Raw genomic sequence first — 13,042 nt, forward strand, 5'->3', positions numbered from 1 at the left:
ATTCCCACTCCTTCTCCCCTTTCATGTCTTCAGCTGTCCTATGTAAATAAAGGCCTGAAATGCTCCCCCCCCCCAAAAGTGATAAAAGTCATAGTATAGTATGTCTCAAAAAGTGATAAAAAAGCCATGGGGTGGTACAGGGATGGCGAACCTGTGGCTCTTGAGCCGTATGCGGCTCTTTGCCTGCTCCTTTGAAGCTCTTACTGTGTACTGTGTTATTGGTGGATTTTTTTTAAACTTTTTTAAACATTTTAGATAAGTAAAAAAAAATACACCGGAAAAAATCTTTGCTATTTTGACTGAAAACTATAGTTGCTCTCAGTCCTATGTCGCAGCACAGTTGCAACTGTTCCAACGTATTCAGCGGGAGGGGGAGTCCTTACGAGATTACTCACATGCTCTTAAATCCTTAATGGATGTTGCTATACTCAAAACACCAGGTGGTATCACTAATTCTGATGCACTGCTGCGAGATCAATTCATTGAGCATGTGTTAGATGACATGTTGCGTAGAGAGTTAAAACAACGTGTTCTTCAGGAACCAGCTGTTTCCTTTGTTAACCTTCGGGGTATTGCTCTTAGGTGGGCAGAAACAAGCAGACAGGGAGGTAGAAGTAAGCCTCGTGCTTATTCGTGTGATACATACTCCCAGGTGGCAGATAGTTTTGAGGGAAGCACAAACACAGTCACTGCTAAGCCTAATGATGAAATTGCTGAAATTAAAGAGTGCCTTCGCAAACAGCAGGCTCAGTTAGATACGATTATGAAGCATGTCACTGTCCAGGCTTTGCCGCCCGACTCAGAGTGAAGCTGTTCCTTACTCAACTAAGCGTCCCTTCCAAACAGATGGCAAGTTAATTTGCCACCGCTGTAATAAGGCTGGCCATATTGCCAGGTTCTGTAGGGTTAACCTGGTAGCCCCTAAGTCCCAGGTAGGGTCTGGCCCTGAAGCTCGGGTACATAGTCAGGTGGGGGGGGCGGGCTTTGACTCCCAGTTGTCGGAAAACTAGACCCCTCTGGTGCAGAGAGCCAGGCACCGGGAAAGGGTCTCACAGGCTCACGTGAAGATAAAATGGAAGATCCCTCTCGACTAATTGGAGACTGCCCAGTTGTGGAAATCAGCATGGGTGGTGTTATGGTACCCTGCTTATTGGATACCGGCTCAATGGTTACCACGATCAGGGAAAGTTTTTTGAGAAACACTTCAAGGCAATGGGCATTGGGCTGTTGAAGAAATGTCACTGGTTACGTCTTAAGGCTGCCAATGGACTACAGATTCCCTATAAAGGTTATATGGAGCTCGATGTCACTGTTTTGGGTAAGACCCTGACACAAATGGGCGTGCTAGTTGTAGAGGACCCCCAGGGTGAGTCCGGACAACAAGAAGAAGCTGTACCTGGCCTCTTAGGAATGAACATCATTGGCCGTTGTTACCACTTGCTGTTTGAACAGTTTGGCTCCAGTCTTTTTGAATCACCTGTTCTCCAAGCTGCCAGTAAGGAGTGGACAGAAACCTTTTCTAGGTGTCAACGCATGGAAGCTTTGAACACACGGGGGTACTTGGGTAAAGCCAAAGTTCATGGTCGAGCCATCCGGGTCCCTGCTGGTACATTGAAGTGGATTCGCACTGCCTGTCCTGCTGCCGCCAACATCACTCTCCCTCAGTACTCCTCGAACCCCTGGTCACGGGGAATCCACTTCCGGCAGGCGTCCTTGTGTCTTCAGCCCTTCTTTCTGTCCACCAGGGCCGTATTGAAATCCCTGTGGTCAACGTGGGCACAGAAGATGTATGGCTACCGCCTCACACACAGCTAGGTGAACTGCACATGGTTGACCCACTGCAATCGGAAAACACAGTTTTCATTGAGGAGACCGAGAATCAGAGCACTGTAGCAGTGATTCATCAAGTGACTGCTCAGAGTCCCCTGGCCCTTGATCTTTCCAACTTGTCATGGTCTAACCTTTCCTCTGAACAGACACAACAAGGACTGACGCTTTTGCAGAAACACAGCACAGTTTTCAGCCAGGGAGAGGGCGACCTGGGATGTACTACCTTGGTGGAGCATGAGATTCCTTTAGTGGATGTTGTCCCAGTGCGGCAACGCTACCGCAGACTCCCGCCATCACAGTATGAACAAGTTAAAACTCACATCCAGGAACTGTTGGATAGAGGGGTGGTGCGTCCAAGCTGTAGCCCCTATTCCTCGCCAATTGTGGTGGTTTTTAAAAAGAATGGAGAAATCAGGTTATGTGTGGACTACCGGTTGCTCAATGCCAAGACAAGAAAGGATGCTTTTCCCCTGCCTCGGATTGAGGAGTCCTTGGATGCCCTCACTGGTGCCCAGTTGTTTTCAACATTGGACCTAGCAAGTGGATACAACCAAGTACCCATGGCAGAGAAGGACAAAGCAAAGACTGCCTTTTGCACACCTTTTGGACTCTTTGAGTTTAATCGGATGCCGTTTGGCCTATGTAATGCCCCTAGTACCTTTCAAAGGTTGATGGAGCGGATTTTTGGAGATCAGAGTTTTCAGTCTTTACTATTGTACCTAGACGACATTGTTATTTTCTCCTCCTCCTTTGACCAGCACCTCCAACGTCTTGACCTGGTACTGACCCGTCTCAAAGAACACAATCTGAAGTTAAAGCTACAGAAATGTCACTTCTTCCAATCTGAGGTCAGTTACTTGGGCCATGTAATCTCAGCCTCTGGTGTCTCCACTGACCCCTCGAAGATCAGTGCAGTAGCCGAATGGTCCAGACCGACCACTTGTAAAGAGCTACAATCATTCTTGGGGTTTGCCTCCTACTACTGTCGCTTTGTTGAAGGTTTTGCAAAGTATGCGGCTCCACTCCACCGGCTGGTGGCTGAAATGGGGGGCACCAAGAAGAAGCACAAGACCCCGGGGAAAAGTGTCATTGGCGACAGCTGGAGCGATGAGTGTGAACATGTATTCCAAACACTTAAGAGGTTGCTTGTTAGCGCACCAGTTTTGGGATATGCTGATTTCACTAAACCCTTTGTCCTTGAAATCGATGCCAGTTATGCTGGACTCGGAGCAGTGTTATCCCAAGATCAAGGCGGAAAACGTCGTCCGATTGCTTTCGCAAGCAGAGGCCTCAGACCTACAGAAAGGAACATGTCCAACTATAGTTCAAGAAAACTAGAATTCCTAGCACTGAAATGGGCAGTTACCCAAAAATTTCGAGAGTATCTGCTGAGGAATACATTTGTGGTGTTTACAGATAACAACCCTCTCAGTTATCTACAGTCAGCTAAACTGGGAGCTGTGGAACAACGTTGGGCCTCAGAGTTGGCAGTTTTCGACTTTGAAATCAAATATCGACCAGGACCCACTAATCGTAACGCGGATGCTTTGTCACGCCAGTTTCCCTCCCAGAGCACATTCTCTCTATTTCCTGGTGTGAAAGTACCATAAGAAGTCCACGAACAAACCGAAAGCACACCTCAAGTTGCCAATGCTCGTGCAGCCACCTGCCAAACTATAGCTGCTTTCCCATCACGACCAAAAGCTGACCTATTGGCTCTACAGGCCACAGATCCAGTGATTGGCATATTCTTGCCATACTGGAAAAGAGGAAAACCTCCGGTGAAACAAGAAATGGCCAGTGTTTGCAAAGGTGTGAAGAAGTTGGTGCAACAGTGGGCTAGAATAAAATCAAGGGATGGTATCCTGTATCGTCAAATTCAGATACCGGGGGAAGGACAAGTCCTGTTTCAGTTGTTGTTGCCCCAGTGTTTACAATCAGAGGTCCTGAAAAGCCTCCATGACGATCATGGGCATCAAGGTATTGAACGTACCAAGAGTCTCGTGAGGCAGAGGTGTTTTTGGCCATTCATGGGGAACGACATTGAACAATACTGTCGGGAGTGTAATCGCTGCACGCTGGCGAAAAGCAGTACAACCAAAAGTACGTACCTTCAGGGGGGGTCTGGTGGCTTCTAAACCTTTGGAAGTCATTGCCATTGATTTTACCATCTTGGATAAAGCCAGTGATGGACGGGAGAATGTACTGGTGGTGACAGATGTGTTTTCTAAATTTTCCCAGGCATACCCAACATCAGATCAGCGGGCGAGCACAGTGGCCCATGTGCTGACAGAGAAGTGGTTTTACATTTATGGAGTACCAAAACGAATTCACAGTGATCAAGGGAAATGTTTTGAAGGGGACCTCATGAAAAGACTTTGCCATCTGTATGGAGTTGAAAAGAGCAGAACCACACCCTACCATCCAGAGGGCAATGGGCAATGTGAAAGGTTTAATCGAACATTGCATGACTTGTTGCGAACCCTCCCAAAAGAAAAGAAAAGAAAATGGCCACAATACCTACCTCAAGTGCTCTATGCTTACAACACTACGGAACACCAATCTACAGGTTATTCACCGTACGAACTCATGTTTGGCCAGAAGGCTCAACTGCCAGTGGATTTCTTGTTGGGTTCATCAGAGGAAGAATCTAGGCCCAGTTCAGCACAGGACTGGATGGATGAACACACAAATCGTCTGAGTTCAATCTATCTTCGTGTGAAGGAGCAGCTCCAGAGGGCAGCGGAACAAAGAAACAGATACTACCAGCCAACAGAAACATCCCTGCTTGCCCCAGGAACCCTTGTCTACAGGAAAAGTCACCCTACAGGTCGTCATAAAATTCAAGACGCCTGGGATCCAACTGTCTATGTGGTTTTAAAACACCTGGATGAGGACGGAAGGGTTTACAAAATATGCCCCAGAGATTGTGCTGGTCCAGAAAAGAATCTTAACAGATCGGAGCTTAGAGTGTTGCCTACCGCTATTACCCAGGTTCCTTCGATACAAACCCAACCTGTTCCAGACCCTGGGCTGCAAGCGGATCCACATCAACAGTCAAATCCCAACATAGTTGATGACGATTCTGAGGGAGTCATAATCACCATTGAGCCAGAGCAACGGCGAGTCGGGGCCCCCTCCCCTACTGTCCCTGAGTCAGCTTGTCAAACCAGAGCTGTAGAATCAGGTAGCCCAGGCACCCCACCATCAGTTTATCATGGACAGGAGATGGCCTAAGCAGTAATCTAAATGTAGTGGCAATAGGGAAGTCTAGCCTGGGGCAAAAGCGGCCTCAGAGAAGCAGAGCAGGGCAGCATTCTAACCCTTTCCACCTTCCAAAGGCAGTAAATCAAACCCTAGTCACCTTAGACAGAACATCACCAGTGCCCCATGTTGGTAATAACGTGCAAGAAGTGTTTAGACCATGGCTGTAGTTGTCACCGGGACGGTGACCTTTCAAAATTGGGCTATTGTAATGGGTGTGACGTCATGGCCCTGTTGAGGGCGGAGGTTATTTAGGGACACCGGTAAGTTGCGCTCTCTCTCTCTCTTTGTCTCTATCGACCCGCAAAGTCAGGAAGTGCAACGGGGTGTACATGTGCGACGGCCAAACATTTTGCCTTGTGGTAGGTGCCGTTTTCATTTAAACCTCTACAGCATAAGAAGTGTAAGAAAAGTTGTTTGATTAGGAAATGCATTTGTTTTCATAGAGTGCAGAAGACTGCAGTGACAGAATACAGGTTGCCATAGGCTATAGGTGCGCTGTAAAACAAATCCAGTCAGCTGTTCAGATGAGCCCAAACTTGGAGCGGAGATAATGATTGTAAGTTATGAACCGTGAAATCTATTAAATATAGTAGAATATAACTGAGATGTTCAGTGTGTTTTTTGTTTTTCTTTCTAGTACCGGTCAAAACGACATTAAAACATACTGCTGGTCTGAATGAAACGTAAATGACTTAAAGGTACGGCAGACTGTCCGACGATTTTATGAATTATTTATTATTTATACTGTGTCCTAAAATATGCTGAAAAATGTACTAATATTGTTTTGATTTGTTATAGGTCTGTTTTTGAATGCAATATTGTCTGTCATTGTTTTTTTCCCCACCCTTATTTATAGTAACGGGCAGTTATTAGTACAATTGGTTTTCTTTCTTAGTTGGGTTTGTTCGTTTTATTTCATTTTTTATTATTATTATTATTATTATTATTATTAAAAGGGTAAAGGGCAATATCACTGACCGGGCGCCAGTGCAATTCTAAAGCTGGTTATAGGCTCAGATATAGCTTTGGAGGCCCCTTATTGCCTATTAGTGTGATTTGAGGTGTTGTTTTCTATTACTCCTTGCATGGAATTAATGTTTTAAAGTGTGTAGTGCTAATTTGTTCTTTTGCTCTTTTATTGTGTATATTGGGCCCTGAGGCATATCACTAGCTTCTATTATTCCGGTGCATTATTTGCTATATAAGTGATTGTGTTGATGCCATTGCACTTTCCCCGTTAAAGTTGTTACTGTGTAGTTTTATGCTGGCCTTATTGGCCTTTTCCTCTTAGTGTTCTTTATCTATGTCAACTTTGTGAATAAACTCAATTCATATTTTGTAATTGGCCTCTCGTCCTGGTTTGTTCTGGACACTTACCTGTTTCAATCACTACATTTATGCTAAACTGGTTGGCCAACCCTGGTGTAGTATGTCGAAAAAAGTCATATTATAGTATATCAAAACAAATCATGGCATAGTATGTTGAAAGAATTGACAAAAAAGTAATCTTTAATGTGACTGTTATTGCCACTGTTCATCACACCCCCAACCGGCACCGTCGGACACCTCCTACCAAGAGCCCGGGTCTGTCCGAGGTTTCTCCCTAAAAGGACTTTGTCTTCGCCACTAAATGCTTGCTCTTGGGGGAATTACTGGAATTGTTGGGTCTTTGTAAATTATAGTGTGGTGTAGACCTACTATATCTGTAAAGTGTCCTGAGATAACTCTTGTTATGATTTGATACTATAAATAAAATTGAATTGAATTTAATTGAAAAAAGTCATGGTATAGTATGTCAAAAAAAGTGATGAAGTCATGGTATAGTAAGTTGAAAAAAGTCATAGTATAACATGTCGAAAAAAGTGATACAAATTAATAGTATGTATGTAGTAAAAAGTCATAGTATAGTATGTGTCGAAAAAAAGTTAAAAAAAAAGTCATAGTATGGTATGTCAAAAAAACGTCATGAAAAGGGCCAGCCTGGACTGGGTATCGAACCTGGTTCAGAGTCTGCAGTGATTACTTGCAGGTTGCCTGTTGTCAGCAGCGCTAACAAATGTCAAAAAAAGTAATTAAAAAGAAAAGTCAAAGTATGATATGTCAAAGAGTCATAATATTGTATTTCGAAAATAATGTCATGAAAAGGGCAAGCTTGGACTGGGAATTGAACCTGGGTCAGAGTTTGCTGTGATTACTTGTTGGTTTGTTGTTGGAGCAGTGCTATACACTCTGCCACCAAAATATTTATGTCAGGAACAGTCAAAGCTTAGTATGTTGAGGAAATTCATAGTATAATTTGTTAAAAAAAAATCTTAATATATATCGAAAAAGGTCATAGTATATAGTATGTCTCAAAAAGTGCTAACAATATAGTATAGTAAGTTGAAAAAAGTCATAGTATAGCATGTCAAAAAAAGTAATTAAAATGAATAGTATGTACGTAGAAAAAAGTCATAGTATAATATGTCAAAAAAGTCAAAGTATAGAATGTTTAAAAAATCACAATATAGTATATTGAAAAAATGTCGAAAATGTCATAGTATGTTATGGCTCAAAAAATGCTAAAAAACTCATAGTATAATATGTCTCAAAAAGTGATAAAGGTCATAGTATAGTATGTCTCAAAAAGTGATAAAGTAACCATGGTATAGTATGTCGAAAAAAATTTGATAAAGTTATAGTATAGCATGTCTCAAAAAGTGACAAAAAAGTCATGGTATGGTATGTTGAAAAAAGTAATAATATTGTATGTCGAAAGAAAGTGATAAACTCATGGTATAGAATGACGAAAAAAAGTCATAGTATAGAATGTTGAAAAAAGTTTGGTCGAAAAAAAGTCATAATATTGTATGTCGAAAAAATATAATGAAAAGGGACAGCATCGACTGTTTAGTTTAGTAATTTATTTGAATGTTTTTTGTAGCTGAAAGTATGCAGAAGTAGTAGGTGACTGGAAATCGTACGTAAGAATCGGATAACAATACTGCAAATGCTGCTGAATCAGCATTCACACAATAATCCCTCTGCTGCTGCTGACTGTCTGTCCTCCTTACTACCTCTGAACTGCACTTTCACACTGATCTTGTACACATCTGACATATCCTGTGATACAGCATGACAGTGATCTTCTTATATACTCTTTTCTTAATCGATAATATCAAAACGTGTTTGCTGGAGGCAGACAAAAGAGTTACAACTCAAATATTTTGCACAATTCAGTTAACTTAATCAGACTATGTAACAATTAGCACTCAATACAACATTATATTAAAGTCCTCTGGTGGTGGAATATTTTTATATTATTTACAAATAATAACAAATTTGTATACATAAGTGTTGTGCACCCAGTGGCTTAAGGCTTTAAAGTCTGACTTTGATAAATATTTCAAAAATAAAAATGTGTTCAAGACTAACGATAATATCATTATGTGGTGGTTACAGCAGTTCTCGCTTTGAAGTCCTCTTCCTGCTTTGAGGTACAGAACAATAGTGAGGCTGTCCACAAAGTCTCACATGAGACTGAAGGAAACAGGAGGAGTACAACATGACTTAGCTTTGGTATTTCTTAGTGTGTTTATAACTGAAAAGGCCATGAAGACGAGCTTGGCATGTATTCTAATATTCACTCAGCTTTTTGAAGGTAAGAGGAATTCACATTTTAATTACACTTCTTTATCCTATTATGTACTTGTAACGTATATAGTATTTGTTTGAATTTACCGGGAGGTATATCAGACCACAGTTGTGTGTGGCTTTGGTTACAGCTACTCTGTGAGGCTGTACAGCTAAATGCAAACATCAGCATGCTGACTTGCTCACAATGATAACGCTAACATGCTGATGTTTGGCAGGTATAATTTTAACCATGTTAACCATTATAGTTTAGCATGTTAACATTAGATAATTAGCGCTAAACATTCTTGTATTTAAATTTTATTTAAATGTTGACGTATTTACAATCTTCACTAAATAATCATTAGTTTTGTTAGTATTAGTAATGGACACAATTAGAAATGTGGTTAAGGTGATGCAGTCATTAGTATTGTCGCCACACAGCTTGAAGGTTCTGGGTTTTCCCCCTCGTCTGACTGAAGGCAGTTTGCATGTTCTCCCCATGTGCTAGAGGGGAAAGTCAGGGGATCAGGTTATTACAATACAACGATGAATATGCACACACAATTTCATGGCAATCCATCCAATAGAAATGGACCAAAGTGGTGGAGTGATCGACATATCACTCACAGCCACAATTGTGAACCTCAAGGTGTCGCTTTATTAAAAGTTAAGGGTCACCAAGGTCTGTAGGATTTATCCTCTGGGGACCATGTACAAAATGTCCTTTCAATCCATTCAGTAGTTGTTGAGATATTTCAGTCTGAAGCATAGTGGTGGACTAACCAACACTGCCATCCATCGCTATGCTGTTAGCATGACTTAAGACTTTAAAGGAACACGCCGACTTATTGGGAATTTAGCTTATTCACAGTAACCCCCAGAGTAAGAAAAGTCGATACATACCCTTCTCATCTCCGTGCGTGCTGTAACGCTGTCTGACGGCTCCAGCATTAGCTTAGCCCAGCACAGATCCTGCAGGTAACTGGTTCCAACTAGCCTACTGCTCCAAATTGTGACAAAAGTGACAAAATAATGCCAACATGTTCCTATTTACATGTTGTGATTTGTAGAGTCTCGGCGTGTACAAAAAACAACGTAACATGAGACACAGCCACCTTCTAACAGTAAACAAACCGGGAACTATATTCTCAGACAGGCTTGCTGCGAGCATATCACTCCGCCCAAGTACTATATTCTTCCGCCTGAGAATATAGTTCCCGGTTTGTTTACAGTTAGAAGACAGCTGTGTCTCATGTTACGTTGTTTTTTGTACACGCTGTGACTCTATAAATCACAACATGTAAATAGGAACATGTTGCCGTTATTTTGTCATTTATTCGGAGCAGTAGGATTACTGGAACCATTCACCTGCATGTTCTGTGCTGGCCTGATGCCGCAGGAGCCGTCAGACAGCATTACAGCCCTCACGGAGATGAGAAGGGTATGTATCAACTTGTCTAACTCTGGGGGTTATGGTGAATAAGCTAAATTCCCTATAAGTCGGCGTGTTCCTTTAACTGTGTATTTCTACTAAAACTTGAAATACGTGTTTTTTTTTTCTCTCTTCCAGCCTCCACAGAGTTGATCTTTAGGCAGCTGACGGAGAGCCAGTCACTGGAGCTCTCCTATTTCCCTCGGCTGGAGCGTAGGAGCCTGACGGCCCTCCACCTGTACCACCGCAGTGCCCAGAGCCAGACCACCCTGCTGTCCATGGCCGAGGGCGGCGAGCTGAGGGTCGACCCGGAATACCGAGGGCGGCTGCAGATCTGTGGAGGTCTGGACTCCCTGCAGGTCAATGTGACCATGTCCCATTTACAGCGCAGTGACACGGGACTCTACATGTGGGAGCTGAGATACAGAGAGAACAGCTCTAATCAGATCATCCTCAGTGCTCAAAAGGTGTTCTTGTTGGTTGAAGGGACAGGTATGTGGTTCAAACAACTCACGATACACTTTGCTGCAGTTAAATCCAGGTCACTCTGTGCAGATTTTGATGTGTATTGGTGTGTGTTTTTGGTGCAGGGAGGTCATGCCAGTGCTCTCCCAGTTACCGTCCTCTGCTCTTGACCATCTTTACAGTAACAGGGCTTCTTCTGCTCACACTCAGCTGGCTGGCCACAGAGAAATGTGTGAGTATTATATCAACTAATATTTCACCCAGCAGGCTGCAGATTAATTATGTTGTGAAGCAACAGTGCTCCTGTGTTTGATAGTATTTCTGACTGACACTAGCTTTTCAGGCAGCAACGCAAGTAAGACATATTAAGTTTAATACCGATTAATGTGTCAGCTTGAATAGAGGCCTGACAAACATCAAAAACATGTACTAGGTTCTCCAGTCAGTGTCCTTGATCAAGGCACTGGCTCAGATCTGGAGTTGGTCCCCGGGCGCTGTGATTGGCTGCCCACTGCTCCCTTGAGGGATGGGTTAAATGCAGAGAATAAATTTCGCTACATGTATGTGTATGTGACAATAAAGTACCTTTACTTCTGTTTGAAGGAGTTTTCAAGGCAAGTAATGCAAAAAAAGAGGCCTGATAATTATTGCTGAAACTGTTGGTGTATGTCTCATAACATACAGTATGTGGCATTATGTCAAGTGGCAAAGGGAAATATCTCCACATCAATATGAAATATCCAAAAGGAAAAATAGTAATCACATGTGGACCCCCAACATTACTAACTGACAGACAGTGTGATATGTGTTAACAACTGTAACAAACTACAGCCTCAAAAATGACCATCAACGTCAGTCAAAACATCTTGTAGTCCAAAAAAAACAACCTTAGGCTTCACTTAATCAGTGTTTATTGCAGGGATTTTGGGTTGTAAAGTGTTCATATTATTCTGTCTACTCCCTCTATTGTGCATTATTCTGCTGAGTGGGCCTCAACAAGTCTTACCTTTTCTGTTCAGTGTACTGTATATCTTACTATTACTTAGAACAGGGGTGTAAAATCACCAGCTGGGTACCAGACGTGCCCAAAAGACATGTTTAGAATTTATAGTTACATCCCAGCCCACAAATTATTTTTCCTTTTTCTCATTTTGGTTTTTTGTTGGTCATTAATTTTAGAGTAATCATTATGTACCAGAATTGTGAGATAAAACTGTCTCTTTCTAAACCAAAAGAAAGGTTAACACAGACAAAAGATAATTTGTTTATGTTCAGTTTAAAGTAATTGCGTTTGTTTCTCATCTGAAAGGAGAAAGTTGTTGTGTGCAGGAATAAAATCTCAGTGGTATTACTCTATTAAACATGCACAAAGATCAACAGAAAGCTAATCTGCAACTATTTATTAATCATTTACAGTGAGTGATTTCTAAAGCAAAGATGCCAAACATGATCTGGTTCCATCTTACAGTGATCTTACTTTTTGAATAACTAAATGACGATAAACTGAAATAATTTGTTGTAGGTGAAGGCGAGGCATCATCACAGACCACAACCTCCGGTTCCTATATATGAGGAAATGACCAGGAAGCAGCAGAGTGCCGGAATACACCAAAATAACCCAGAGGCCCCATCACACCTGGAGGAAGTCAACTTCCCTGTGTACGCTAACTCCAACATCCGACAGCCACAGGAAAACTATTACGCCTGTCCCAGACAGCTCGCCCTCAGAGCCTGACGTGACTTCTGGCATCGCGCTAATGGTGCACAGAACATTCACAGGAAGACACCAGCTTTACTGCAGCAATATGAGAGCGAGGGCTGACTTCTCATCCAGGAAATCAAAAAAAGATTGGTGGAAAAAAGCCACAGAGACAAACACCAAATGGCACATTTTTAACAGCCAAGAAAAAAAAACGCTATTTTATTAATATTGAAAGAAGCTCCATAGTTCATGAAAACATTTGTTTCGGTGCATGTCATGTAACAATCACATTCTATGAGGAGAAAGATATACAGAGAGAAAAAAAAAATAAAACATTACAAGCCACTGACTTTTCATTAAATCTCAGTACATACATTTTTACTTAATATTTCCAAAACAAAAAAAAAAAAAAAAAAAAAAAAAGAAAAGAAAAAGCAGCCCTAATCACATATCACCCACCCCACCCTAAAAAAAAACCCTTGAGGGTAATAGGCTAGAATCCCACAGTGCTAAAGAGTGAGACGCTCATTGGTTTTAGGAATACACAGCATGGCGATGTAGCGCTAGGTCAATCTGAAGAAGGGGAAGGAAGCTGGAGGCGGAGGGCTTTACATGACTCACCCCTCCACCCGCCTCCACCCCCTTAAAAACCCAAACAAATAAAAACACATTGGATCCCAAAAACCCCTGCATTAGATCAGCCACTTAGAAGTAGGCCATAAAATCCCCAT

General features: G+C 42.2%; 1 protein-coding gene across 1 annotated transcript; it reads left to right on the top strand.

Annotated features, from left to right (window-relative positions):
• Nucleotides 1-8,627: 8,627 nt before the first annotated feature.
• On the top strand, nt 8,628-13,042 carry LOC114570175 (cd7 antigen-like). The gene is made up of 4 exons (XM_028600432.1): nt 8,628-8,737; nt 10,283-10,636; nt 10,735-10,841; nt 12,132-13,042. The coding sequence occupies exons 1-4, from the start codon at nt 8,689-8,691 to the stop codon at nt 12,342-12,344; spliced, it is 723 nt and encodes a 240-aa protein (XP_028456233.1). The 5' UTR covers nt 8,628-8,688; the 3' UTR covers nt 12,345-13,042.

This window comes from Perca flavescens, chromosome 15, assembly GCF_004354835.1.
Source record: "Perca flavescens isolate YP-PL-M2 chromosome 15, PFLA_1.0, whole genome shotgun sequence".
Classification (NCBI taxonomy): domain Eukaryota; kingdom Metazoa; phylum Chordata; class Actinopteri; order Perciformes; family Percidae; genus Perca; species Perca flavescens.